This window comes from Ceratocystis lukuohia, assembly GCF_044167205.1.
Source record: "Ceratocystis lukuohia strain C4212 chromosome Unknown Supercontig7_pilon, whole genome shotgun sequence".
Lineage (NCBI taxonomy): Eukaryota > Fungi > Ascomycota > Sordariomycetes > Microascales > Ceratocystidaceae > Ceratocystis > Ceratocystis lukuohia.
Genome location: NW_027263526.1, coordinates 1,165,074 through 1,192,757, shown reverse-complemented (window position 1 = coordinate 1,192,757; position 27,684 = coordinate 1,165,074). Strand labels below are relative to the sequence as shown.

General features: G+C 48.9%; 5 protein-coding genes across 5 annotated transcripts; 2 read left to right on the top strand and 3 right to left on the bottom strand.

Annotated features, from left to right (window-relative positions):
* Positions 1 to 138: 138 nt before the first annotated feature.
* HOO65_070234 (putative wd domain-containing protein) lies at positions 139 to 1,878 on the bottom strand (the record flags this gene model as incomplete). Its single annotated transcript, XM_071004989.1, has 3 exons — positions 139 to 602; positions 762 to 1,335; positions 1,408 to 1,878. 3 exons carry the CDS (start codon positions 1,876 to 1,878, stop codon positions 139 to 141), a joined length of 1,509 nt encoding a protein of 502 aa, XP_070856952.1.
* An 8,253-nt stretch (positions 1,879 to 10,131) lies between these two features.
* Positions 10,132 to 12,083, bottom strand: HOO65_070233 (Extracellular exo-inulinase inuE; the record flags this gene model as incomplete). The annotated part of the gene is made up of 2 exons (XM_071004958.1): positions 10,132 to 10,478; positions 10,553 to 12,083. 2 exons carry the CDS (start codon positions 12,081 to 12,083, stop codon positions 10,132 to 10,134), a joined length of 1,878 nt encoding a protein of 625 aa, XP_070856951.1.
* Positions 12,084 to 13,299: 1,216 nt separating this feature from the next.
* On the bottom strand, positions 13,300 to 15,244 carry HOO65_070232 (Acid beta-fructofuranosidase AIV-18; the record flags this gene model as incomplete). The annotated part of the gene is made up of 2 exons (XM_071004960.1): positions 13,300 to 13,646; positions 13,708 to 15,244. 2 exons carry the CDS (start codon positions 15,242 to 15,244, stop codon positions 13,300 to 13,302), a joined length of 1,884 nt encoding a protein of 627 aa, XP_070856950.1.
* A 6,248-nt stretch (positions 15,245 to 21,492) lies between these two features.
* Positions 21,493 to 22,569, top strand: HOO65_070231 (putative double-stranded RNA/RNA-DNA hybrid binding protein; the record flags this gene model as incomplete). Its single annotated transcript, XM_071005097.1, has 3 exons — positions 21,493 to 21,509; positions 21,649 to 21,712; positions 21,874 to 22,569. 3 exons carry the CDS (start codon positions 21,493 to 21,495, stop codon positions 22,567 to 22,569), a joined length of 777 nt encoding a protein of 258 aa, XP_070856949.1.
* Positions 22,570 to 24,696: 2,127 nt separating this feature from the next.
* Positions 24,697 to 26,268, top strand: HOO65_070230 (putative double-stranded RNA/RNA-DNA hybrid binding protein; the record flags this gene model as incomplete). Its single annotated transcript, XM_071001279.1, has 1 exon — positions 24,697 to 26,268. One exon carries the CDS (start codon positions 24,697 to 24,699, stop codon positions 26,266 to 26,268), a length of 1,572 nt encoding a protein of 523 aa, XP_070856948.1.
* Positions 26,269 to 27,684: the final 1,416 nt, after the last annotated feature.

Genomic DNA, 27,684 nt, shown 5'->3' with positions numbered 1-27,684 from the left:
CCTATAATATAAAAGCTATAGAAGATAATAAAGGCTAAAATACATAATAACTACAAAACATCATAAAAGCTATGAAACATATGAAAGAAAAGAAAGGGCACACATTGAACACAAAGGGGTATCTACCTCTCCTCCCTCTCACATTCTGACTCCCCAGATACCGCGGCCCGCACTAACACCCAGCCAATCGCTGCCGTCATGGCTGGCTAAGTGCGGTACCCAACTCAGATTGCCGATTTCATAAGGACACTCCCATGCTGAAACGGGATTACGTATATTGCTAGGCTGTCCATTATTGTAGGTCGGGGCCGAATTGATTAGATCCCATACCAGCACTTGGCAGTCGTCTCCACCGGTGGTAAGAACGCCTCGGCGTGTTGGCGACCATTCAACACAGTTGATGGAACCACTGTGGCCCCGAAGCTCCAGGAGAGCCTGACCGGGCTGGCGCACGTCAAGAATTCGAACAATGTTGGAATCTTGCGCAAACGTAGCCAGTAGGTTTGTATCGTGAGGCGAAGTAGCGAGCCGCAGAAGCGGGGGAGGATGGGACATTGTTTGCTGAGCTAGAGTAGGACTCAGAGGTCGTGAGCCATTAGCAGCTAATTAACAAGTTAGCACAAGACTGTTATAACAATTTAAATTTGGCAGATAGAACGAAAAAAAAACACAAGATCCTAGGGGAAATGGAGAAAAAAAATGAACAGGCTGTCTTGATTCTCTTAGAACATGGCAGTCGTCTTTTAAATAGATTGATGTACCTCTTTCGTCTTTTACCGTAGGCTCGTAGATGATAGTACTGTGCTCCAAGCTGCGCAAGTCAAACATGCGGACACTGCCATCTTGGCCACAACTCACGAAGACGTCTACACTGTTAGCACAAAACCGCACATCGTAAACCTCCTTGTCATGGGCAATGAGCTGTGTCTTGGCCGTAAGAGATGGTATGTCCCAAATTGTGCATGTCGTATCGATGCTAGAAGTTATGATCAAGCTGGGCGACAAAGTATTCCAATCCAACGATGTCAGTGGAGCTGTATGCTCGGGAGTCTTCGAGTTGGAAAGTAGCGCGAGGGGCGTAAGCTTGGTGGGAGGGGCGCCTTGCCGACCAATTGTAGAGGTGGGCTGGGGGGCCTGAGAGTCGGCCGGAAGAGACCACAGACGAAGGTGGTCGCCAGAGGTTGCAAGCAAATCGGTCGACTGTTTCTGCGACGAGGGCGGTTCCCATAGCAAGCGTGTGACAGGATATGAGTGGGTGGCTTCAGCGACCCGGTTGAACTCGATGGAGATCCGGGACGGGCCGCGATTTCCGATTTGGGTATCAAGAATTTGGATCTAAGGTATGGGCGGATATTGGTTAGAAAGAGAAAGGAGAGGGAAAAAAAAAGGCACGGAATATGTGCTCACGTAGTTGTGGCCGTCTTCAAGATAGCTGCCGGTGGCAATCTTGCCAGCACTGTTGCCCTGCGGCTTCCACTTGCACCAGTCGAATGCATACATTGCCCATGGTGCCATGTAGTTACTCGGGCCATTCTGGGTAGCAGCGGTTTCGTACACGGCATCTGAGGGGGTCGAGTCGGCGCGAGGCCGGATATCAGCCAGCCCAAGAGGGGTGTTGGCCATGGCGGTTCGCTGAGTGGAGGTATATGTGTCGTATGAATCCGAAGTTAAGTATGGAGAGGTGTTTGTAGGAGATCCGTAGACCTGGTAGTTTGCTGAAGAGTCGTAGGAAGCGGAAGTTGCGGTTGTGGGGCTGGACCGATTCTGGTGCTCGTGGCTCTGGCTGGGTAGTTGGGCTTGATGGTGGAGAAGCGGCTGTTGAGGGTGCGGTGACCTCTGCTGGTAGACTCTAGCTGTGTTGCTGGATTTCGTAGCCATTCCGCCAGGCTGAAGCCCAAGCAGGTTAGGGAAAGAGGGAGTTAGTGTATAGTGGGCGGGCCTTCCCTCAGGCTTAACAGTGATATTATACCGTATTGTAGTGATGGCGACAGCAGTAGAAGAGGCAGAGATAGATGCAAAGGCGGGGGAACTTGAGGGAGAAGATGGAGAAAAGAAGCCAGGGCCTCCCTGCAGATTCTGTCTGGCCTCGAGGGGATAACAAGCTGTGTAGGCTGTTACTATTGCTACTTGAAGATGGAGCAATGAATTCTGATACTCCTTTGCCGCTGGTGTTGATGCTCTGTTGCTGGTATTGAGCAACAAAGCCGTATGCACCAGCTGAACTGATCCCACAATGGAACTATTGTGAGGCTGAGATTAGAGGCAACTTGAACTATATTAAAAAAAATTCTTTATTTTTTTCCGTATAGCTTAACATTAACTTTACAAGGGGTTAGTTAGTACAGTACTGGGCAGGTACAGTAGACTGCTACTGAAGTAAGGCTGCCTTTCCTTGCCTAACTTGATAGCTGGGTGGAGCTAGGTTGTGGCGTGGGGGTGAATTGGGTGATTGTGGGTGAGGCGCAAGGTTGACAGGTGGCAAGTTAGTGTAGGTTGAGAGCATTTACCAAGAAACTTCTCTAGGGTTTGGTGACTGGGGTTAATGGGCATTCAACAACAAATCTTTTACATGGCTGCTCAACTCTCTTGGATCGACATCTTCTAATATCAAACTTTCAAAATTGCTATGGATACAGAACCGCCTGTACGGCCTGGCGGGCCTATAACCAACCGCCATAACACGCCAACTCAACAGACCAGACCCAGTCAAACAGAAATCCAAATACCAAAACACCATAACCAACAAACCAAGGGCAGGCCTCAAGGAAAGCCAAAGGGGAAGCAAGGTAGTGGGCAAGCCCCAAAGCAGTCTGTACCGAATCGCCATGCTTACCAGCGCATGAACTATCTTTACCAAGCCGCGCAAGTTATGATAACTCAGAAGCTACGAACTCAAAGTAGCATCTACAACCATGATAACAAACCGGAAACTATGCTTGCTCCTGATGAGGGCAATAAAGTTACGAAAGATGCTACACTCCACGCATTAGACAACTTATCGCGGCGAATGAATAGCACGCTGCGCAATGTAGCGCAACGTATGCAGATTCGGTTATCCACAGACATTAAACGGAGCTTGTGTCGAGATTGCAACGCATCTTTACAACCAGCGACTGGGAACTGTATTTCACAAGTTAACCGGAGAGAAAGTCTTCTTGAAATATCATGCATGGCATGCAAGCGTATAAAGCGATTTCCTCTCCACGAGAGAAGGAAACGAAATGACATTGAGGGTGATACGATCACCGAGGCAAAGTCCGCAAGAGCAATCAAGAAAAGAGAGCGATTACGAAAGAGGAAAGTTCGCATAAGGGAAAAAGCCGCAGTAGAGAAGAAAAGTCTTCAAGCTACAGTCTCATAATATTAGTACTTACGGCTATTTCCGCATTTCCATTACCCACTCCATGGGTGTGGCGATTTGTAGTATAAACCTCTGTTTAATATTATTAGATTATCTATCTCATCAATCATCATGTCGTTGTTGCCTAAAGCTATTTTCTCGCTGGTGGCTGTTGCTGGACCGACTCTTCGCCGAGTACTTTGCTTGCTGCCATGAATCTACATCGTCGCATGTGGTTAGTCAGTATTACCACGAATATTATGTCATCGTAACGCTCGTGAGGTCTTACAGCCCACTATGCCATGCTCCCAGGCCTCTCATAGCTTCCGCCTGAACACTGGTCATGCGAAGTAGATTCTCAGTATCGGCGAGATTTGCGGAGAGTTGCGCAAGTTGACTCTGCAGTGTTGCCTGTGTGAAAAGCGACCAAGGTCAATTATTTGCTCTTTTGCTGATAGTGACTCGGCGTAAACTTACCAGCTGGCGCTGTTTGACCATTCCGCTGCCTACAGCCATAGAAGGCCGACTCAGGTGCTGTCTGGAAGCCATTTGACAAGATGAAGGCAGAAACTAGGGGCAGCAGGATGATGTTGAAGAGAGCTATAGTGTAGGGGATACTGGTAAGCAGACAGTGAAGGACCCCCTTAGTTTGTGCAACGATGACATCATCACGTGATCACAAACTCAATACTGTTAAGTTGGTCCTTAATTCTTTCAAGATACGAAGTTATTTTAACTACATTTATATGCACCCCACTCTTTTTCTCTGATAAGTCAGGCTCTTATCAGTTCACCCGAAGCTTATCCAGGACGATCGCGGAGGTTCTCTCAACATCCCCCCACTGTCCCGGAGTTCCGGAGAAGTGGGTTCTCGGGGCCATGATGCTCGTGGGTCTCGTACTCTGACCATTGTCCTAAATTCGTGCATCTTTTGGGGACCAAGTGGCTTTGTAAAACTATCTGCAGCCATGTTAGCTTCTGGAATATATCTGGTCTTAATGCGACCTTCCTCAATCCACTGCTTGACTGCATGATGTTGTATATAAATGTGTTTGGTGGCTTTCTTCACTCCTAAAGACTTCGTACCGCTTGGTTGTCCCCTAGAACCAGGGTGTCGCTTCTCTAACGCAATGCTTGACTCTCCTTACTCTCTGTCTCGAATGTCTCCAGAGTTTTGTTTAGTATCCGTCTGAGATGTATCCCTTGCTTTGCACATGGTGTTAAACCGATATACTCGGCCTCTGTCGTCGATGTTGCGATTGCCACTTGCTTCTTCGAGCCCCGGCTTATCTGCCATCCTAATCTAAGGAATACTATTCCACTGACTGACCTTCGATCATTCGCACTCGCATAGTCGGCGTTTCTATATCTAACGATATCTATCCCCGCTCGGCGCGCTTCGAAGCAAATGGAAAATTCTGCAGTGTCGCGCATCCCTTTACTCCACCAAAGTGCCTGGATGTAGGTCCCGCAGACACCTGTGCGAGGCTTGACACTGTAAATGCTTTGTCCGGTCTAGTAATTATGGCTGAGTACATTATTTTCCCCAGTATTGACTGATAATTGAATCTAGGATATTCTCACCCTCCCACTCTCCCACCGGTGTGCGGATCGGGGACTTTCTGCACTCATCGAATCCTGCATCGTCAACCATCCTTTGAATGTATTGTCTCTGGTTGATCCAGTCTTCTCTTGAGCCTATCTCGTGAGACCTACATCCTAATGATTTGAGTAGTTTCACCCAAGTCCTTGACCACGAACCTCTTCCAGAATAGGCCCTTGAACCACTTGATCGACTTGTCGTCTAACGCTCGTCAACGTATAGCAAGACCAATATTTTCCGTTTTGTATGGAATAACAGACATGATTCTGTGACCATGTTCTTAAATCCCACAGACTTGAGGTACACAATGCAGTCCTCATTCCATTGGTATGCCGCTTTCTTCGACCCATATAGACAGCGATCCAATTTTGCAACCATTCCATCAGGACACTCGACATTCGGTGGTAGTTTGATGAAGACTTCCTCCCTGATCTTGGACTGCGCGAATGCATTGCACGCATTCATCTGATGAAATTCTGTGTCATTGGCATACTGCTGCCAAGAACAACCTCAGTGTAGCGCTGCCAAAAGTCGGCGCAAACCTTTTAAAGAAATCCACACTATATTCTTGCTGAAACCCTCTCACCGCCCATCTGGCTTTGAACTTCTCATGCTTTCTATTGTGGTCATACTTGGGAAAAACAAATCGAGTGTCAATCGGATCGCACCCTTCCGGCTTAGGAACAAATCGCCAAGTACCAAACTTAAGAGTTTCCAATTCACTCTTAATAGCTTGCCTCCACCATTGGCCTTCCATTGGATTTGAGATGGCTTGGCTAAGTGTCATAGAAGGTTCTGATAACGCTATCATAGTCGTCTGGGTCGCGTCATATTCTCCATCCACTCTGGTGGTTGATCCTCTTTCATATCGAACTCCTCGGCGAGTCTTCTCTTCGGTATCTTCCGATGCAGCGATTCAATCAAAAGGTTCGGCCTTGCATTGACTGCGTCTAGTTGTGTCATATCAATGCCCGTTATTGCCTTCGTTTCCGAAAAAGGGTTTCAATGACTGTTCTTCTCCTCGGCATCGACGACATCTGGGGCGCAAATATTCTCCAATACTTGATACGCCTCCCAGATAGTATCCTGTTGGCTCATTACACGAGAGGGCCCGCTCAGGCAAGGGTCAAGTATGCGCTTTGCCAACTCCTCATCTTTCTTTCGGTCTACCCCAGGACCTTTGGCATCTCTCTCGATATCTTCCATTGGATTTTCATCAAGTACTGCAGTTCCTCATTCTGCAGATGAAGCACAAAACTTGCTTCGCTCTACATCTAAGTAGATGGCTGTGCTCCCATCGCTTGTGATATTTGTTGAAGTCTCTGTTGCTAGCCCTGGCCGCAAAAATGTGGCCCGGCTCTGTCCTGATAGGCCATTGTATCGGGAGATGCGGAAAGGGGGTTTGATGGGCACAACCGGCTTCGAGTAGGCGGTATCACCCACTGTATCCTGTGACGTGCTGTCTCTGATGGGCTGGTTACAGAGTCGGTCCACGATTCCTCTATTGCCTAGATTTCCCCGGTTCTATTACGGGCTCTTACTCGCTTAGCTGCCTCGAGAGTACCAATTGCCCCTGCCTCTGCCTCTGCCACTTCCACCCATTCTCCCAGCGCTATGTGACATATTTTCTAGGTAGCTCCATCCTCAATGATGGCTCAGTCTACGCCCGCGTTGTCATTCACATCATTCGATCCGTCGAAGTACGCAATGAGTGTCTCTGGCAGGGTATTCTGTATCTCCGCTTGATGCCTTTTTATTTCCTTCTCCTTGCTAAGCTATGTTTGGGGCGGCATGCTAGCTCCATCCAAGACTGGCCTCAGCCTGGCGCGTTTGTCTATCCGCGCTGGCAGGAGCTTACATAGCCTTTCCACCGCTAGGTTGAGCTATGGCTTTTTTAAAATGTGTTTGCCATCAAGTGTACACCATTGTATAGCTTCCCTCCTTTCCTCGTCTTCAAGAAGTAGCTTGGATGTGGGGATACTTCCTACGTGGTGTATACACTCTCTTGGCATTGTACAGGCCATGGAGAGGTGGGCGGGAACAATTCCTAAGCGGGACGCTCAGCTTGCCCGCTACCTCTTTCACTGTCGCCAGGCTGGACCGGGTACTCGCTGCAAAGAGTGTCTTGCTCAGGAGACATACGCGGATCGCAGTGGGCATGCTTTTGGTATCTGTCCCTTTGTAGCAGATGGCTAAGTATCCTAAGCCGTTAGGCACTTGGTTAATGCTCGCTATGGCCTTTTCTATGTGCTTGTCGAAGAGAAGTTTAGAGTCTAGGCGCAGACCTAGCCATCTCATTGATAACGTTGCTGAAGCTGGTTCATACGGGCCTAGGCCTTCCACGGTCGGGGATGGATTTCTCGCAACCCTCCTTCTGCCCTTAATATGCAGGAGTGTTGATTCCCCCTGATAGATTTCCAGCCCGCTGTACGTGGTCCAATCTACCACTTCCTTCATGATGACTTCGATTGCTCTGCTATTCTCTGCGATACACCGTGCTAATCATAAAAGATGCTTCAAAATGTCTATTTTGGGCAGCACAAAATTAACATACGACCTCAGGTCAATCAGAGGCAGGAAGGCTCTGATGCAAGTCCTGATCAAGAGAGAGGCCCTCCGGGTATAGAAATTGAACCGTCATATTGTTGTCCAGTCGTCGTCATCTAGTCGTCACGGTCACCAGAACTGCCGTTCTGGCCACCTCACGCGCACCACCCACGGCCCGCCGAAGCACTGGGGGACAGACAAACAAGGAATGACCCCGAACATCCAGGTAAATTGGTAAGGTAAGAGGATGGGAAGTGGTTGCGAGCACTCCAAACTCCGATGCTCCACCCCGGCACACGGATACTGAATGGTAGACCCCGGCGGAGGACAAAGCACCCGACCCACCCAAAAATGGAGACAGAAAAAGCGGGGCCCCGAAGGTCGAAACGGGGTCAGTCCGGGCTCGAAAATCCGGTCAGAAGTAGATTAGGAAGAGAATAAATACACACACATACACACACACACATTAACATACGGCCATAGCCTGTGGAAAGTACGGGGTCCCGTCCGCTCCCCCTTAGTCAACCCTCAGAGCGCTGAACTAGTAGTATGGTGGGTGACCACATGCGAATCCTCGGTGTTGTATGTAGCACACTTTTTGCTCCCATGCGCTGTTAGAGGGTGCATTATAAGTTGGGATATCTAGTGGTTTCGCCAACATACGACCATAGCTTGTAGAAAGCACGGGATCCCGTCCGCTCTCCCCGAGTTAACCTACAAAGCGCTGGACTAGTATTATGGTGGGTGACCACATGAGAATCCCCAGTGTTGTATGTCACCTTTGTTCTCTTTTTGCCTCTTGTCCTGCTAGCAGGCTTGCTCGGAAGTCCCGATATCTCACCTGTATATCAAGTACGGCTATAGCATATTGAAAGCGCCGGATCTCGTCCGCCCCCAAGAAGTGCTGGGCTGGTATTGTGTGCTTTTCGTACCGCTGCTAACCCATAAATTTCCAGACGGCCTGGACGGCAAGCTTGTTTACTTTTTTTTTCCTTGTTTATTTGTTCGTATTATTCAAAATATATCTACTAGGCTTCCACAATAGTACGACGATGTGCGCTAGACAGGAGCGGCTTATCTGATGTTGTCATTCGACACCGCTTCCAGGCAGCCAGCAGTTGCAGGCGAGTGTCGACTTCAGGGAATTCCTGACTTTTAAGGGCCCGGCTTTGCAGCTAGGAGACTTTTTAACCAGATATTGCCCTCGACTTCCCTCCAAGTGCTTTTAGCTTGTGGCGCCCTACATATAAAATAATCTAGTCTAAGAGACTAACAGGTGTTAGGTTAGCCCTAGCGGAAGAACGTTAGTCCCGTTCTCGGTTTAGCGACGCGGTCGCCGTAGGTCTCGTCCGCTCCCACCCCCCGGCCTTGTTCTTCTTCTTGCTAAGAAGATCCTTGCGCATCTACCAGCGTCTCGCTCCTTTGACTGTTTTCGATGGCATCCGCATGGGCGTTTGCGTTTGAACAAGTCATGATACTAATCAAAGCCTCTAGTTCTATTCTTTCTAGGCACGGAAAGCAGAGCCGCAAGCAATGTCTATGAGGAGGAAGTGGTATTCTTCCTGCCTTTTTTTTTCTTTTTCATTTCCAAGTATTTGGTTTCTTCTCCGCTTCTGTGCTCCGATCGGACGAATGTCGGGTTCTAGATTCATTCTATGACACTCCAGCTTTGGAGTTGAACTTGAACAACTACGGGAATCACCAAGATCAAACAGCAGTGAATGTGGTGTCTACTAAGTTTGAATTTGAATTCTTAAGGTCCAATGAAATCACCAAAATCAAACGACGCGGCGTTGGCAAAAATCGGCTGAACGGCGGCTCATAATAGCCAATTCCGGCTCACTATATCGGTCCTCAGATCCCGCCCGGTTAGCTCAATCGGTAGAGCGTGAGACTCTTAATCTCAAGGTTGCGGGTTCGACCCCCGCATTGGGCTCAATTCCCAGTGCTCTAGTCCAACTAGATAACTTTCGAACCTCAGGGACTTCTTTTTTTGTTCCAACTCCTAGAAGGCAATGACGTCTGTATGCAGCTCTACGTCAGCTATTGGCGGCCAACCCCGGCTCACGTCTCCCCTTCCGTCCAGAACATGCCGTCGTATTACCGGGAAAACTGGTAGGTAGACGCTAAATAGTACATACATACATACCCCGGCTCACGATAGTTTCTTTTTACTCCCCTTCCATCCAGAACATGACTGTGGAAAACCAGTAGATAGACGCTAAAAAATACATACATACATACATCTACGTCAGCTTGTACGATCATCAAGTGACTAGAGCTCTTGCATTTCAAACCGGCGATTCCGCCCTTTGTAGCTGCTTCGTACTTTTTAAGTCTTTCATGCCATCCCAAGAATAAGGACGACGATGCTGGTGGTGGGAACGTGCCTAGGGGGCCTTTGCTTCCTGGCTGCTGCTTACTTCGCTGGAGGTTTATTTAGTTGAAGTCACATCGTTGGCCAATGCGCAAATAAGGTTATGGATTTGGTTTGTATTCATGTGTAAATATACAGTTGTTTTAAATTAAAGACAGTAAGAATGGAGATAGATGGCACCAAAAAAAAACAGCGAAAACAAAGAAAGGAAAGGGGGTATTACAACTTCAGATCATCGTAACAGGGTAAAGTACATTTCTTTCCTCAAGAATCCACATGGGTAACTGTGGCATCAAGAGACCAGATGTCGGCAGACAGGAAGGCGCTGCTGTCGTCGCCACGCTCGTGAAGAAGCTCAACAGCATCAACGGCGCCGGAAATGGGGTACACTCTGGTGGTCAGGGCCGTTCTGTTGTTCGCAAACACCTCGATGGAGGAACGGTCGAAGAAGACACGCAGTTCCAGGGTCTCCCAGGACTTGTCGGCATGCTGGAAGAGAGTATGGGGAGCAATCTCATCAACAGTGCGGACATCGGGCCAGTGAGTAGAGTTCTTGCGGTCGATGGTGATCTGCTCATCGCCGGCAGAGAAGAAGATGGTGGTGTACTCGCCTGCAGAGATTCATGTTAGTAGACTATTTCATAGAAACTATTTAGATGCGTGTATGGTGGGGAGCACCGCTTACCATTGGCGTGGTGCAGGCGAATGCCAAGGTCCTTGCTAGAAGGGGCAACGCGAGCGGAAACCTGCAGTTCCATAGCCTCGTAGCGGCTGCACAGAGTAGTCTTGGTTCTAGGAGCAGATCCCAGCTTGTTTTTCAGGACGGGAACGTGTTTACGGCGAAGGCCAACTAGGCGAGGCTCGGGGTTGCCAGCCAGACCAGAGACTCTGGAAGAAGAGCCGTCAGAGCCAGGAGTGACTTCGATGGAGCCAATCTCGGACAGAGGGGAAGCCAGCGAGCCAATAACATTGTCAACAGTCCAGAACTCAATGGTGCGAGGAATAGTCAAGATACCAGCGAAGAACTGGGTGAGCAGGTAACGTTCGGGAAGATCCTCCTCGAAAACCCAGCCCCAGAAGATGTGGCTCTGACTAATAGGGTCGAAGAAAGAGTTGGTAGCGTAAACCATGCCATAGTCCAGCTGACCACCGTTCTCATAGGCCATGCGAACGGAGTCACCCTTCTTGGAAAGACCGCCACGCAGCCAGGTCTGAGCTTTGTCAGTGCGCAGAACACCCTGTTCTTCGAGATTGTCAGTGCTGTCGACCTTGCCCTCGATACCACAGATGAGGAAATCGCGACGCAGAGCCTTGTCAGCAGTGGTCAGGTCAACAAAGTTGCAAACTTCCCAGTTAGAGCCAAAGCTACCAGTCCACTTAGGGTCGGGGTTGAACTTCATGCTCAGGTCAACCAGAGGGCCAACATAGCGCCAGTTCTGCAGAGCATTGGCATCGATTTCGTACAGCCAGGTAGTGGGGGTAGTGCCGCGAACACCACCAGAGATGATGCCGTAAAGATACTTGCCTGTCTCGCCGTTATGGAGCAGCTTCTCGACATTCTCCCACTTGGAGATGTAGGGATCACGCCAGCTGAGAAGGTCGACATCCTCAGGGCCAGACTCAATGATGATGTTTCCGTCATAGCGTTGCCAGGTCACACCAGAGTCTTCAGAGAAGGCAAGAGCTAGGGACTCGGCGCCCCGGTTGTAGTTCAATCTCCAAGAAATAGGCTGGATGTCAACAGCGGTGTAGGCAGCAGTAAGCGTGCCGTTAGAGACACCATTGATGTTCATGTCAAGGGCAGCACCAGTGAAAACACCGAGGTGGTCGTAGGATGCCTCAGGCTTAAGGCTAGGCGTGTTGTAGACCTCCCAGTTGATCATGTCCTTGGAGGTGGCAGCACCCCAGCTAACATCATAGTTCCACTCAATGGCTCCAGGCACCCACTGGAAACCAACATGGTAGGTCTGCTTGTGAGAGTCATAGACCGGGCCACAGGGGTCGTTGAGCCAGCCCTTGGAAGGCATAACGTGCAACTTTGGGCGGAACTTGAGGCAGTCATTGCTGAGGGTGCTGTTAGAAACAGCCATCTTCAGGCACTTTTCATCGTCGTAACCCTGAGACGCACGCGAAGGCTGAACGGCAAATGAGGAGACGGGGATAGCCGCAATTGCAGCAAGAGAGAGAGCCCTCGCAATTGACGTCTGGGCAACCATCATGAATATATGTCGATTAGGAAAGAAGAGAGGTAAGGAGAAGAAGGAGAAGAGGAAGAAGAGAAGGGTAGAAAGGAGAGGGGGTTGTATTAAATGGAGGGTCCAGAAAATAGAATTATAAGCAAAGTAGAAAGGGGAAGAAGAGAAGTGAAGAAGAGCCTCAAGGGTAACTTGGAGATTGAGGGATGGAGAGGAAAGGCAAACGAAAGACAAACAGACGGCGGCGATCATGAGATACTTATACTCGAGGTTTAGTCTACGTCACAAACTGTTAACCACATGGCTGGCGATCAAATGCTCCCCAGATTCCAGAATTCAGTTTGTCATGATCCGTCAGTGACTACTACATCCTAGTCCCAAACCAACATGGGCAGCTAAAAAAAAAAAAAGTAATAAAAGAAATTCAAAAATGATACACTATTAACCTTAGCCAGCAGCTCCTCTAGGAACGGTGATGGGCTTGTCTTGGTCGAGGAACTAGGAATGGGGCGTGTAGTGAGGCGTGATGTAAGAAGTCCTGGACTCGAGCTCACCAAAACAGGCAACTACTATCTTACTACTTGCCAAGTCTCACTAAGGAAACCTACCTGGACCCACTAGTTTCCCCCATTCTCATCCGCCCCCAGATCCGGCATCAGAAGGGGCTCTCCATCAAGAGTAGCCCCAGGGCATCCATCCTTGTTGGCTTCTAGGATTAGCTACCTAGTCTTTTTGGTCTACGGCGGCCGCGTGAAAACTAGTCCGAAAGGCCATTGGGGAAGGAGAGGGGTAGGGCAGACAGGCCACGACGAAATACAGCGGTTTATCGAGCTGCTAGGTACTTTGCGACTTGGCCAACATGTTAATTCATTCAAGCGATTCGATTCCTTGACGTATACACAGCACAGAATGTCAAAGTTGTTACTAGTAAAGGGCTCATGGTCTAACGAGGCATCAAGTGGTAAAAACGTTCTATAGCATAACAAGATCAAGGTCAACATTTGAAGATTGGAAGAAATGAAGAGATATGAATTGCACCCACTCAATATCTATAAAGCAAAAACAAAGATAGAAAAAGATGATGTAAAAAATTACAAGTGAGAAGAGAAAAAGGGAAATAAAAAAACTAAAACCAAGAACACCAAGAACACCAGCACCAAGAACACTAAGAAAACACTAAGAAAAAAGGGTATTCTAACTTCAAACCATCATAGCAAATCAAAACACCTTTGTTTGCTCAAGAGGACACATGGGTGATTTGAGCCTCAAGAGACCAGACGTCAGCAGACAGGAAGACGCTGCTGTCATCGCCATTTTCGTGGAGAAGCTCAATAGCATTAATGGCACCAGAAATGGGGTACACTCTGGTGGTCAGGGCCGTTCTCTCGTTGGCAAACAGCTCAATGGAGGAACGGTCGAAGATGATGCGCAGTTCCAGGGTCTCCCAGGACTTGTCGGCATACTGGAAGAGAGTGTGGGGAGCAATCTCATCAACAGTGCGGACATCAGGCCAGTGGGTGGAGTCCCTGCGGTTGACGGTGATCTGTTCATTGGCGGCAGAGAAGAAGATGGTGGTGTACTCGCCTGCAGAGATTCATGTTAGTAGACTATTTCATGGAAAATATTTAAATGCAGGTATGCTTACCATTGGCGTGGTGCAGGCGAATGCCAAGGTCCTTGCTAGAAGGGGCAACGCGAGCGGAAACCTGCAGTTCCAACCCCTCGAAGCGGCTGGGCAGATTAGTCTTGGTTCCAAGACCAGTCCACCGCTTGTTGTTATGGACGGGGATGTGTTTACGGCGAAGGCCAACTAGGCGAGACTCGGGGTTGCCAGCCAGACCAGAGACTCTGGAAGAAGAGCCGTCAGAGCCAGGAGTGACTTCGATAGAGCCAATCTCGGACAGAGGGGAAGCCAGCGAGCCAATGACGTTGTCAAGAGTCCAGAACTCAATAGTGCGAGGAACAGTCACAATACCAGCGAAGAACTGAGTGAGCAGGTAACGTTCGGGAAGATCCTCCTCGAAAACCCAGCCCCAAAAGACGTTGTTTTGACTAATGGGGTCGAAGAAAGAGTTGGTAGCGTAAACCATGCCATAGTCCAGCTGACCACCGTTCTCATAAGCCATGCGAACGGAGTCGCCCTCCTTAGACAAACCGCCACGCAACCAGGTCTGGGCCTTGTCCGTGCGCAGGATTCCCTGCTCTTCGAGGTTGCTAATGTCGTCGACCTTACCCTCGATACCACAGATGAGGAAATCGCGACGCAGAGCCTTGTCAGCAGTAGTCAGGTCAACAAAGTTGCAAACTTCCCAGTTAGAGCCAAAGCTGCCAGTCCACTTGGGATCGGGGTTGAACTTCATGCTCAGGTCAACCAGAGGGCCAACATAGCGCCAGTTCTGCAGAGCATCGGAGTCAATTTCGTACAACCAGGTAGTGGGAGTAACGCCGCGAACACCACCAGAGATGATGCCGTAAAGATACTTTCCAGTCTCGCCATCGTGAAGCAGCTTCTCGACGCCCTCCCACTTGGAGATATAGGGATCGCGCCAGCTAACAAGGTCGACATCTTCAGGACCAGACTCAAGGATGATGTTTCCGTCATAGCGTTGCCAGGTCACACCAGAGTCTTCAGAGAAGGCAAGAGCTAGGGACTCGGCGCCCCGGTTGTATTTCCATCTCCAAGAAATAGGCTGGGTGTCAACAGCGGTGTAGGCAGCAGTAAGCGTGCCGTTAGAGACACCATTGATGTTCATGTCAAGGACAGCACCAGTGTAAACACCGAGGCGGTCGTAGGATGCCTCAGGCTTAATGCTGGGCTCGTCGTAGACCTCCCAGTTGATCATGTCCTTGGAGGTAGCAGCACCCCAGCGAACATCATAGTTCCACTCGATGGCCTCAGGTACCCACTGGAAAGCGACATGGTAAGTCTCCTTGTGAGAGTCATAGACCGGGCCACAGGGGTCGTTGAGCCAGCCCTTGGAAGGCATAATGTGAAATTTAGGGCGGAAGCTAGCAAGGCAGCTATTTTCAAGAGTGCTGTTGGAAACAGCCATATTCAGGCACCTTGTGTCATCATTTTCGTCCTTGAAAATACAAAAGAACATGAGAACAAGTAAAAAGACAGGGAAGGCTGCAAGTGCAGCAATAGAGGCACCTCTTGCAAGCGAATTTCGACCAGCCATGTTGAGGGCGTTAATTTTAGTATGGGAGGAAGGAATGAAAGGAAGAACAGAGGAGGGGGAGGAGAAGAAGGGGGGGTGGCACTAGAGGAGGGGAATTGGAAAAGAAGATATAAAAAGCAAAGAATCCTAAGAGTAGGCTTCAAAGTAACTGGAAGTGAGGGGGATGGAGATGAAAGGCAATGAGAAGTGGACAAACGATAGCCATGATGAGATACTTATACTTGAATTTTCTCCTGCGTCACAAGTTGTTGACGACATGGCCAGCCATCAAATTCTCCCCAGATTCCAAAATACAGTTTGTCATGATCCATCACAGTGGCTACACTTTGGCCTCACAATGACACGGGCTGCTATATGAACAAGCAAAGGGCGCTTTCTACGATAATAGCTTCTCCAGTAACGATGATGGGTCTACTCTTGGTTGAGGATCTGGGAATGGGGCGTGTAGTGAGTCGTGAGGTAGGAAGGACTCGACTCGAGCACCAAAACAGGCAACTACTATCCTACTAGTCTTCGCCAAGTCTCGCCAGGAAAGCCCCAATGGACCCACTAGTTTTCTCCACCCCCCAGGTGAAAGAAAGCACCGAAATCAGAAGTTACATTAGAATTCATCTCCATATTCTTACCAAGACTGCCGAATCCGAATTTTTCTGGGGTATGATCGCCCTTTCCGTGACTGTGGACTTTTGGCCTTTTGGCCCCGAAGGCTCTTTCCCCTTTCTTTTATAGGGCAAGTAAGCTCCGGCTATTTTCCTGCGTATGTGTTGACTTTGATAGGATTTCTATTGCGCAAAACCAACTGCATAGAACAATATATAGTTGGCCAATGCTGGTTCTAGATTTTTGGAGCAGAATCAGGTCACCCATACTAGCAAACAAGTCCACATCAGTTCATAGAATCTATCTGGAGACTGGTGAGGGGAGAGGCTGTAAGGCCCCACAAAGCCTCAGGGATCCATGCATATTAGCGGCTCTGCAAGTAGTCACACGACATCGCAACGTCCACCCCAAGTCGGCTGAGCCTCAGAATCGAACTACAAGCGAGCGAGAGCGGCAATAGCGAAAAATAAAAGAACGAAATCCGCGACAACATAAGCAAAGCAGCCTCAGTCCCTCCCTGAACCGATGCCTTCCCTACCTACCCCTCTGCCTCTGCAACTTCCCACTCCTCCGCTGCAACTTCACATAACAATAAAGAGGATTAAAAACAAGCGCACGGCTTCATCAAATTACCTCACCATTTTCTGGTGGCCGGAGGAGTCCACTAAATATGACGAAAACACAGCGAGTCCTAAGGAGGCCGGGGCCAATGCTGGGGAAGAAGTCTCACGCGCTATGTTCAACTAGCGATACTCGCCGGCATAGCGCCGGGGAAGAAGACTGGGGTTTGGTGACAAGGAGCAAGAAGGGGAGGAAAGGGCTACGGATGGGGGCGGAGAACAGGACCAGAGAGAAAGAGAAAGATGGCAAAAAAAAAAAAAAAAAAAAAGTCGGAAAATTGCCAGCAAAAGCCAATGCCCGTATCGCATAAAATAATGTGTCTTCACCGTTCTTACTAGCACAGGCGGCTCTATGTGCAGCTAGCCTAGCCATTAACCATAGAATGCTATTGACTGATCGACCTGCTTAATTTCTGTCACATTTATCTGGACAGCCAGTCCACAAAGACCAAGAGGGGAAGAAAAGGGAAAAATAAAAAGAAACCTTGATAGATTGGTCCCCTCTTGCTGAGCCACCTCCTGGCCCCTGCTTGCGGAGACCAGAATTCCTCAGAGGGGCCCCGGCTTTCAATCTTGTGACTTTTTTTTGCGTTTTTCACGCCTTGGTCTTTGCTTGCGCTGAGTGGCTGTTCTCCATAACATCCCCGGCTTCCCCAGAAAGCATGGACAAAATCCGAGCCAGACAATCTTCTGGAAGGAAGGGGGGGATTAGCCTGGCAAAACCCACCGGAATCGGCCCGTTTTGCTCTTATAATGAAGTTGGCTCACCTAGGCCTAGCAAGTCTTAACTGACAACTCAACCTTGACCCTTTGATGGTCTAAGCTAGACACTTGTGGAGTACTAGAAGAAATATTTTTTGGAGTGTTTCCTTCTTGTGCTGGGGACAAGCCGTTGTCAGATCTTGGGGGTTTGCAAGTCACGAAGATCTTAGAGGCTCTTTTGGATCGTGGGAACAAGAGAACCACATAATGACAAGATAAAACACCACGATATAGGCCATATTGAGGCCTCAACTTGGGGATTCCAGTGCCCAACGCAAGATTTCGGCCTTGGCATATGGAGGAGAAATGATTCAATAGGTAGGGTGTTCGTGGGCTCGGAGTGTGGCTAGAAACATTGCTTGTGGGATCACAGAAAGCGTGGACATTGCGAGGCTGTTTTACTCTCTTTGAGCTTCAATATTAGCCTTTTTAGCCTGTAGTTGGACGTCTGTGTCGTGTCTGTGGGCAAGCCTACAGGTAGAAGGCCCGTTGACCGGCAAAATATGAAAGGACTGCATGTCAGTGTCACGGAAGTAAATGAATGCCATTGTTACCACCAAAGCAGACGAGAGTTGCTCATAGTTGAGGGGAAGAGAAAACGGAAAGACAAAATATGACGTTCAATGGCTTTAAGCCTCTCTTCTCTCGCTCTCTTGTCCCCCCCCCCCCCCTCAGCAAGCCATAGACTGTTTCTTTTTCCTTTTCTTCTTTTTTTTTTTTCACAAGACATGGCCTCATCCCCATGTTTTTTGTCCAGCTACGACTAACAAGTTGACTGATCAGGCCCAGAAAACAAAAGTCTAGAAACAAGAGTAAACTCATTGTTTTGTCCTAGGAGTTGCCGATCTAGTGGGCTTCCTGTTGCCTCAGCTTCCTTTGTGCCTAGTGGCTAGTCCCCTACTAGTCTTTTTTTCAGGGTTTCTCCATCTTTTTTTATACCGGGGCTTCTAGCTGCTTGCAATCTAGCAAAATTGCACTAACAGGCTTTGCCAAGGCCCTAGGAGCATTCTTCCTCACTGGCGGTCTGTCCGACCGGCCGGCCTGCTGGCCTTGCCTTGAGCTCTCTCCGTTCCGGTTGAGCTGCTAACCTAGAAAATAAACCAAAAAAAAAGCCTAGCCACGTGAAGGAGAGTCGAAGGGAGACCAGCCAGAGCTCTTCATAACTCGGGAAACTAACTCAGACAAGTTAGTCCATCATACCCCAAGGCCCCAGGATCTTCACCTTCTCCATTTTCTATTATCACGTTGCTCTTGCCAAGCTCTCTCATTTCAGTATCCGGAAACAATACGCAAGCTCATGTCGCATTCTCCCCAACAGTGACCAGGCCCACCTGGGTGACGGCTACAATGTCACCCTATAACCCCACATTAGCAGGCCTGCCTTGCAAGACAACACAGGGAGGGCAAAGGCCTCTCCTGCTTATTGTTCTACACACGGCGTGATTCTAAGTGAGCACAGACGGTATTTTATGACAGCATCAAATATCAACCAGCACTAATGTCAACGTTTAAGGCAGGGATTTTGCTTTTAAGCTATATATAGAGCCCGGGCCATCCTCGGGCAGTTGCTTTCAATCAAGTGATTTTTAAGGTTCTGTCTTCTCTCTTGTCTCTCTTCTCGCCGTGCCAGTGAGATCTTCTCTCTTCTCCAACTTGCCAAGTCAGCTTCTCGGTCTATTGTCCTTCCCTGTGATCCTATTGTCCTTTTTACCCTAGGCACTGGGCCTGACCGGGTAAAAAGCCATGAAAAGGAGTAAACAAGAAAAAAAAACAAGAGCACGACGTCGCAAAGACACAAAGATACGGTGATACATTTTTCCGGGGAGAAGAAAAGGACAAAGCAGTTACCACAAAGGCTAAATGGAAAAGGGAAGTGGACTGGTTCTCCCCGCCTATTGTGCCACAGCCCAACAACTCAGTCACCCAATCTGCGCCTTGCTTGCGCCTGTGCCTGCGACTAGATACTTCCAAATCCAGAAACAGCCTATGCAATTCCGGAAGATTTTAGAGACATGAAAAAAAAAAAAAAAAAAAAAAAAAAAAAAACTATAAGGCTAGCCGAGGGAATAACCCTAGTCTAAACTTAACACAATCCGCAATTCAGGCTTGTCGCGTTGCTAAGTTCTCTCCCATCGCGCAACAGAAACATTGATAAACTTAGACAAAATTGTTTGCACAAAAAAACATTGTTTCTGTTTCTGGAAATAGACTACGTCGCTATACAAAGCGCATGTGCTGTTTCAGACATTTGACAACACAGGCGGCGGCTTTGAGAAGATTGGAGAGAGAGAGAGAGAGGGTCATTGGCGATGTCCAGGTCGTCTTTCGTCGCGTAATTCAAATTAGAATTTCAAGAAATGGCAGTACCACCACCTACCAGTCTTGTGCCCAACAAGCACTAACCGGCCCTCATTGGTGAGTTTTGGGTTCTTTTTTTTCTGCTCAGAAAATATATATTAATCATGACGCCATCTTACACTAAGCTATATAACATCGTTACTATTATGTTGGGCTTATTTGAGCCTCCCTAATAATCAGGGTGCCGTATTTAACCAGATTCTTCTATCGAGTAAAGAGAAGCGCTGCTATGTATGCATATAACATAATAGGCGGATTCTATTGTATAGCTCGCGGAAACCCCATAGTTGGATAGTTTTTGTTTGTTTCATAAGTTAACGGCATATCCGTCGCTTCTGTAAGGGTTACCACATGTGTTTTCGACCACGTTGCTCGGGTACTTGGAAAGTCCATGAGTCGTGGAAGTCGCCTATGAGGTCAGATGACACTTTTTCCCCGCTTTTCTTTTCTTTTTTTTTTTTTTTTTTTTTTTCCCATCTTATTTTTAAAGCCTGGCTTGGTTTGTCATGGGTGGCTTAGGTTCTAAGGCGCAGGGGAAAAGAAAGACAAGCAGCAAGCAGAGAAGACAAACAAGAGTTCATGCAAAAAAAAAAGCCGGCCATGTGTTACTTGACCACCATCACATCACATGAGCATTCCATTCGCCGCATTATTCTTTAAAAAGGAGAAAAAAAATAGCAAGGGATAAAACGCGAAGGGAAAAAAGCGCAGCGGATACGACGGCGATAGTGGGCTAGCAAACAACGCCACAATGAATAAGAAAAACAAAGGTTAATGGGTGCCCTTTATACCTTGCTCCTCACCGCCCTTGGCAGTAAAAAAAAAAGAGCCAGACCAATCGAGAAACGGTATCCACACTAACTCATCATAAACATCCGGGGAGCACATGATACCTCCTCAGATGTCACGCATGGCCTGAGTTTAGCAAACGCAAGGAAAGTCGTGCCGCCCTCATATGCCGCCAGAGCAAGGCAAAATTAGGCCTTCTTGGCCCTTTGAAGGATAATTAGTGTTTCCCAAAAAAAACCCCCACCAACACAAACAAGCCAATTGCTTTTATGTGTAGATAGCCAGCTGGTGGCGCAGCAGCCCTTTGCACTGCTGCAATTGCGTTAGAAGACAACAAACGACATGAGGCAGATGAGAACGGCGCTATACGGAAAATGTGCGGGAGAGACAGACACTGTTGAAAGAGGATATATATGTATGCCCTTTCTAGTGCATGGTTACACAGGGCTGACTTTTCTACGAAGAAACGTCCGGTGTAAGATGAAGAAAGTAAGACCTAACTAACTTGGGCATGTGGGCATTGAAACTCGCTCCAGCTCCCGTCCTTGGGTTTATCTCAGCTCAGCCTGGCTCTTCCTGGCTTAATCGCCGCCGGCCTAACAGGCAGGATATTGGTTGGCAAGACTAAATAAATATAAGGGCTAGGAGGTGAATCTAAAGATGTGGATGGGTGCTACTTGAATAAAGCGGGAGCCAACAAGCATCTCTAGAAAAGCATCGTAGATTTCGCGATGCCTCCATTCTTGTAGTTATCTTCTAGAGAGAGAGGCGACATAGAAGAGCAAATAGTGTTATTATTGAGCAAAAAGAAACGGCAAAACGAATGGCGTAGTCCCACTGGGGATCGAACCCAGGACCTGTCCCGGATCTACACAGGTTGCTCACATGTGAAGGGACCGTCATACCACTAGACCATAGGACTTGCTCACGGCTTCGGAACCCTATATTCGGCACTATATATTACTGTGGCAGCGTAGATTTCGGGGGGACGTGAAGACCGGCAGATGTCATCACACCAGAGTCAAAGCTGGAGATCACACCGCTAGTCACCTTCGATATCAAGGCCGCCTTTGATGTGGTCAAGAAGGAAAGGCTGACAGCCAGACTGAGAAGCCAGCGATGGCCAGAGTCCCTATGTAAGTGGATGGCTTCATTCCTGATGGACAGGCAGGTGAGCCTATCTGTAGGGAAGACTCCCAGTGGAAAGGAAAGTCGGGGGTAGTCTACCCCAAGACTCGCCAGCCTTGCCAATCATTTACATGCTCTTCATGGCAGACCTCTTCAAGAGGATGTAAAGTCTTGGGTACACAGACGATGGCTTGATCTATGTGTCATCGAGGTCAGTTAAGGCTAATTTGCTATCGATTGGAGACTGGCCGAGGATGGCAACGAGATGGTGCAGTGAGAAGGAGCTGGAGATCGACTGGAGCAAGACGGGATTCATGCACCTGTACAAGGGACACAAGGCTGCGAGCATGGGCGTAAAACTCCAGATGCCAGGCTATATATCACGGAGGTAAGCCCCTGGCACAAGGCTACGACGCATGCGAGAGACATGGGAAACTGTCAGAGGCGGAAGCAATCGCAGCCCTCAGAGCAGCCAATCTCACAGCTGAAGTTGCCCCACCACAAGCAGAGGGCATGAATCTATGTGTGGGTAGCCTAGGAGTAGCAAAGCGAATCAGCAAGGGAATAAGGAAACCAGGCGCTTCTCGGCTCGAAATCGACGAGATCTGGCGCATTCTCACAAGATGGGAAGGCGGGCTGGAAAGCCTAGCACTAGACAAGTCAACCGGTAGATTCTACTGGGTCCTAGGGCACTCCAAAGTCCCAGACAATGAGACAGTAGACCAGCTGGCCAAAGCGGGCTGCAAGAGCGCGGATTTACTAGTTCCCGAGAGAACGTTGTCTCCGACGGCAGCGAGACACTGGAAGAACGACGCCGCATTCAGGGCCGATTCTAAGAACTGGATGAGAGATAACTGCCTAAACACCGACCTTGGAGGGGCGCTGGGACCCCCAAAACCATACAAGGTGAGCTGGATGAAGGGGCTGAACCGAGGCTCCGTCGCGAAAATCCTGGCGGCGCGCTCCAGACATGGCGGTCTTGAAGAGTACCATTTCAGGTTCAATCATCAAAACGCCGAGACAAAGTGCCAAGTACCGCACTGTGGCAAACCGGAGGACTATAGCTAGCGCAGCGAATGCCGAAGACGGGTGAAGAGGGACCAGAGATGAAATAATAAATGATTAAATGGAGGGGAGGGAGACATGGTAGAAGATGGTTTTGCAGGGCTAGCAAGAGCCGTCAACAGGCTGCATGAGAAAGCGACAAGGGGGATCTGTTCTTGGTCTCAGAGAAACACCAAGCTGCAGCCATGCATATGGAAGGACAAGACTTTTACTCCTCGGGAACACGTGGGATATCTGACTGTGTTGATGCAAAAGAAGATGAGCAACCCGTCTCCGTCGCTCATACACAGAAGAAATCGCAGTATACTATGAACCAGAGACAAAGGAAGCCCAAAATACCCAGATAGATGGAATCCCAAGGATACTCTCACAAGTTCTATGGGTTCCAGGCCATATGGTTAAATGGGCATAGAAGGGAACGGGCTAGCAGATGCTCAAGCAACGTTAAAGTGCAAAGGGAGGACACCAGGACACCCCATAGGTCTTGCAGGGCTGAGCTAGGGCGGAGCTGGGCCATGGTTTAGGGGGTATTGGTAGCAACAGAAACTTCGATCGGTATCACAAGTAATGGAAGCTCAGCTACCGGCCGGCTTGAGTGCAAGTACTATAACCTGTCAAACGAACAAAGCCGCTAGTAGACATACAAGGCACTGCCGAGATCATAAAGTCATAGGTTTTCCGATAAGCACCCAGAGACACAAGTTTAACAAGTCCTGTTCCCAGTGTGCTACGCCGTGACCTCAAGTTTTGCTCAGCCATCACCAGGCGCGAGCAGACACAGCGAGAACAGAGACAACGAGAGCGAGGATGAAGGAGAGAACGTGATTTAGTAGGGTCGGAAGGTCAAGGGGCGGTCTTTTCCTCCATCACTGGCATGAAAAGCTAAGATGCTAATAACCATTTATATGAGAGGATAAAATAGCTAGTCTTCCAACTAATTTTCATGAGGTTCCCGCAGACCGTTGAAGAGCACAAGCAAATATGAGCCGGTACTGCCTATTCGGGTATAGAGACGGGTGCCAAGTATTTAGTAAAAGTGGAGTAAGTGTGGCGTTGAGAAAACAGAAGCCAAATAAACACAGGCCAATATTCTTCAACTTATTTCTGACACCCAGACACCCAGACATGAAAAGGTTGGCCACAACAAAGTGACTTCCGTAGTTCTTCCTATTTACAACTACACACCAAGTCTATCATAGAAACTTGGGGGCTGTGAACTTCCATGAAACAGTGACTTCAAGGAACTAGATGTACCCACCCATATAGGAGAGATGATCCTGTAGTACTATTCAACAGATAAGAAGGAATCCACAGCTACAGATCTACAGATCAGCCAAAGAGTGTGGAGACCCGATTATCCTGAGATAACTTCCCATGACAGACTGATGATGCCCTAGGAAATTTGACAATGAATGAAAGAAGAATCTTACATTTAGTAGAGATTAAAAGAGAAGGGAAATGGTAGTTAAGGGAGATCGCGTGCTTGTTATTATTCCTTGAGGCAGAAAAAAAATTATAGATGCAAGAAGAGGCAAAAAGAAAAAAACCAGATATCGCAATTGTATTGCTTCCAAGCACTGGGTGTTGTTGACCACGATGGGATTCGAACCCACAATCTTTTGATTCGTAGTCAAACGCCTTGCCATTGGGCCACGCGGCCAGTTGCTCACATATTTTTCGGGGTTTATCACCATATATGTTGCTTCCGGTTTGTCGGCGCCCCTCGGGATCACGCTGGGGAAGGGTCTGGAAAGATCAATAGCGAGAAGGCTCGCAGAGGAAGCGATTGATAGGGAAATCATCCCTAGAAATTACATCTGTGCGGTGCCGAAAAGGGCGGTAACGGACCTGCTTATTGACCTCCGTGGGAAGATAGAGGAAGCCCAGGAATGGAAGAAGGTAACCTCAATCTTCACGTTCGACATCAAAGGAGCCTTTGACGCGGTAGACCCGGAGAGAATGGAACGCAGGATGGTGGAGTGCCTATGGCCCACAAAATTGTGCAGATGGGTCAGAAGCTTCATGGAGGGAAGAGAGGCGAGCATCCGCGCCGAAGAAACAACTACAACCCTCGTGGGAGGCTCTCTCCCGCAGGGCTCGCCAATCTCCCCAGTGCTATATATGCTCTTCATGGCACCGCTCTACAAACACATCCCCCCGCTACTGGGATATGCAGACGACGGGGCCTTAGTGGTCAGTGGGCGAGACTTCGCAGAAAATAGCAGCTCAATCGAAGTCATCATGAAGGAAGTGGTAGAGTGGACCACGCTCAACGGTCTAGAAATAGACCAGGGAAAGTCAACGCTTCTACACATCAAGGGCAGAAGGAGGATTGCAGGAAGCCCATCCGTGACCGTGGAAGGCCTAGGCACGTACAAACCGACCCCGGCAAAAGAATCAATGAGATGGCTCGGACTGCACCTGGACTCGAGTCTTCTCTTCAACAAGCACATCGCAAAGGTCATTGCGAGTGTCAACCGGTTGGCAAATGGCTTGAGGTATCTAGCCGGCTGCTACAAAGGAGCAGACACAAAGAGCATGCTCACAGCGGTACGGGCCTGCGCCGTGAGCAAAGCGCTCTTTGCAGCGAGCGCCTGGTCTGGGCTAGAGACAACAAAAGAGGCAGCAGAGAAGCTGAACATCTCGCTGAGGAAGTGCCTCCGAGCAGCTCTCCCCATGTACCGTACGACACCAAGGGAATGCTTACACCATGCCGCAGGCATTCCTCCTTTCGAAATCCTCCTGGAGGATGAAAAGAGGAGGGAAGCCATACGGTGGCACACACTAGATGATAGGCACATTCTGAGAGGGCCAAACTTCAACCCAGTGGTGGCGAGGCTACGCAAACTCCTCCCAGCGCAAATGGAGAAACACACTAGGTTGAGGCCGCTCTTGGAAGGACCGGACATGTCGCCCCGAACGTGGCTCAGCAAAGAGGAGGAAACGAAGCGACACCAGGCAGAGGTAGAGAATACCCTACCAGGAACGCTCGTCGCGTACTCCGACGGATCGAAAGATGCAAGTGGCAACGCGGGCGCAGGATGGGCTATCATCGAAGACGGAGCTACCCAAGAAGCAAACCATATAGCTCTAGGAAAGTGGATGGAGGTGGCAGATGCGGAGGCAGTTGGCGCTCTCGAGGCAACTAAGCGAGCAACAGCTCGCGAAGGAGCTGGAGAAATCTGGCTGTGTCTAGACAACAGAGGAGTTGTGGACCGACTCCGAAATGCTGCCACCAAAAACAGCACATCACAGGAAGCGGTAGACGAAACCAGACGAATCCTAAAAGCCTGGGCAGACAAGACACCCGGAAGGCTCGCCCGAGTGCTATGGGTCCCAGGACACATGGGCATCAAAGGCAATGAGCTAGCCGATACCCAGGCCAAGTTAGGATGCCAGGGACTGGTAACGGAACACCGCTTCAGCCTTGCAGGAGCACGGAGATGGAGAAGAGACCAGCTACGTCTCGACTACGAAGGGTGGTGGAAAGAACAAAAAGGATACCGTCCGCTTGGAACCGGCGTCCCCACTGAACCGCCCTTCCGCAACTCCCGCTACAAAGGGCTGACTAGAATAGAGCTAGGCCATATCCTCGCGGCTAGAACTGGCGATGGAGACTTCGACAGATACCACGAGCGATGGGGACACAACTGCCCACTTGCATGCAGAGCCTGCAACCAAGCAAAGGAACGAGGACACTAGTGGACCTGCAAGGCACTACCCAGACCATGGAGCCAAAGGTTCGCGGACAAGCTCCTTAAAAACACGAAGGCGACATGCTACATCGCTAACGTGCTTCGCCGCAACCTCAGGCTCATCCAGGAGTCACAACAACCCGAGCCCGAGCTGGGCTGTCTGGACACCACAGAGGCAACCCCCCCTCAAGAAACGCGGAGATGCAGGTCACTGCCACCGCAGACTACAGGGGAGTGATCACAACAGGGGCAGCCGAGGACGACACAACCAACCCTGAGACAGGAAGGGCATCAACGAAGAAGGGGACGAAGAAGGTGAAGATGAGGGAGAATGGAAGGGGAAGGTAGAAGGGGTGGGAGGAGGAAACCTTTGCAGGATAGGAAGGAGATGTCGAGGAGGGCTCCATGAGAAGGTGCTGAGGGAGCTCTACTACCAGCCACCGGCAAAACGGGAAGAAGACTAAACGATGCGGCAACAGCCATGCATATGGAAGGACAAAGCCACTGTACTCCGCCGGGGCCTTTTAGACTAGTTTACACGCGGTAGTCAGCAGCTCCTGTCCGGAATACGCCGTCGTATTGCTGCGAAATAACAGTAGGTAGACGTTAAATAATACAATAACGATAAATGGTGCCCCTCAGACCTCAAAGAAGTCCAGGATATCACTTGGTCGGAATCCCAAATGCTACGGAATACAATGAATACGACCTAATATTCACCAGCGTCACGATTCAGCACAATACAGCACAAGGATTGAAAGGAAAAAAAAAGCGTAATATAACCATAAGCATCCCCCCCAAGAAAGCAAATATAAGAAAAAAGAAACAGACACAAAGAAATAGGTAAAAACAAGTTCATCAAGCCTCCGGAGTACAAAGAAGCTCTCGTAGCATGAAGACCTCTACTTCTATGTATTTCCCTTGCGCTAACGATCTAATAGCAGTGGTGAGTAGCGAAAGGAAATGGCAGACAAAAGGAACAAAAACTAGGTCGTATAAGAATAAACAGAGAGGGAGAAAATGTCTGCGATATTATCGAAAGAGAGCAGGAAAGATAGTAGGCGATTAAAAAACAAAGGAGATTGATTATCGGTGATGTGCGGTTAAATTTTAGTACTGATCCGGGGTATAGATTGATTCGATCACTGCGAGGGAAATAATCCAAATAGTCAGTCGCTAGATGCTAGAAGAAACGAGGGCAATGGTCATTGGCGAGATGGCAAGAAGGAAAACCAGAACCAGAGTCGGGCTAAGAGAGCGACGAAGGGCAGATCGGAACAGTGATATCGGAGCGCACAAACATTTCGTTGTTGATGGCCAGGTTGAGTCAAAATAAAGAAAAGACAAGGCCCAGTATGAAAACTGAGAGAAACAAGACAAAAGAAAAGAAAAAAAAGAAAATCTCCAGACTCCAGACCATCGT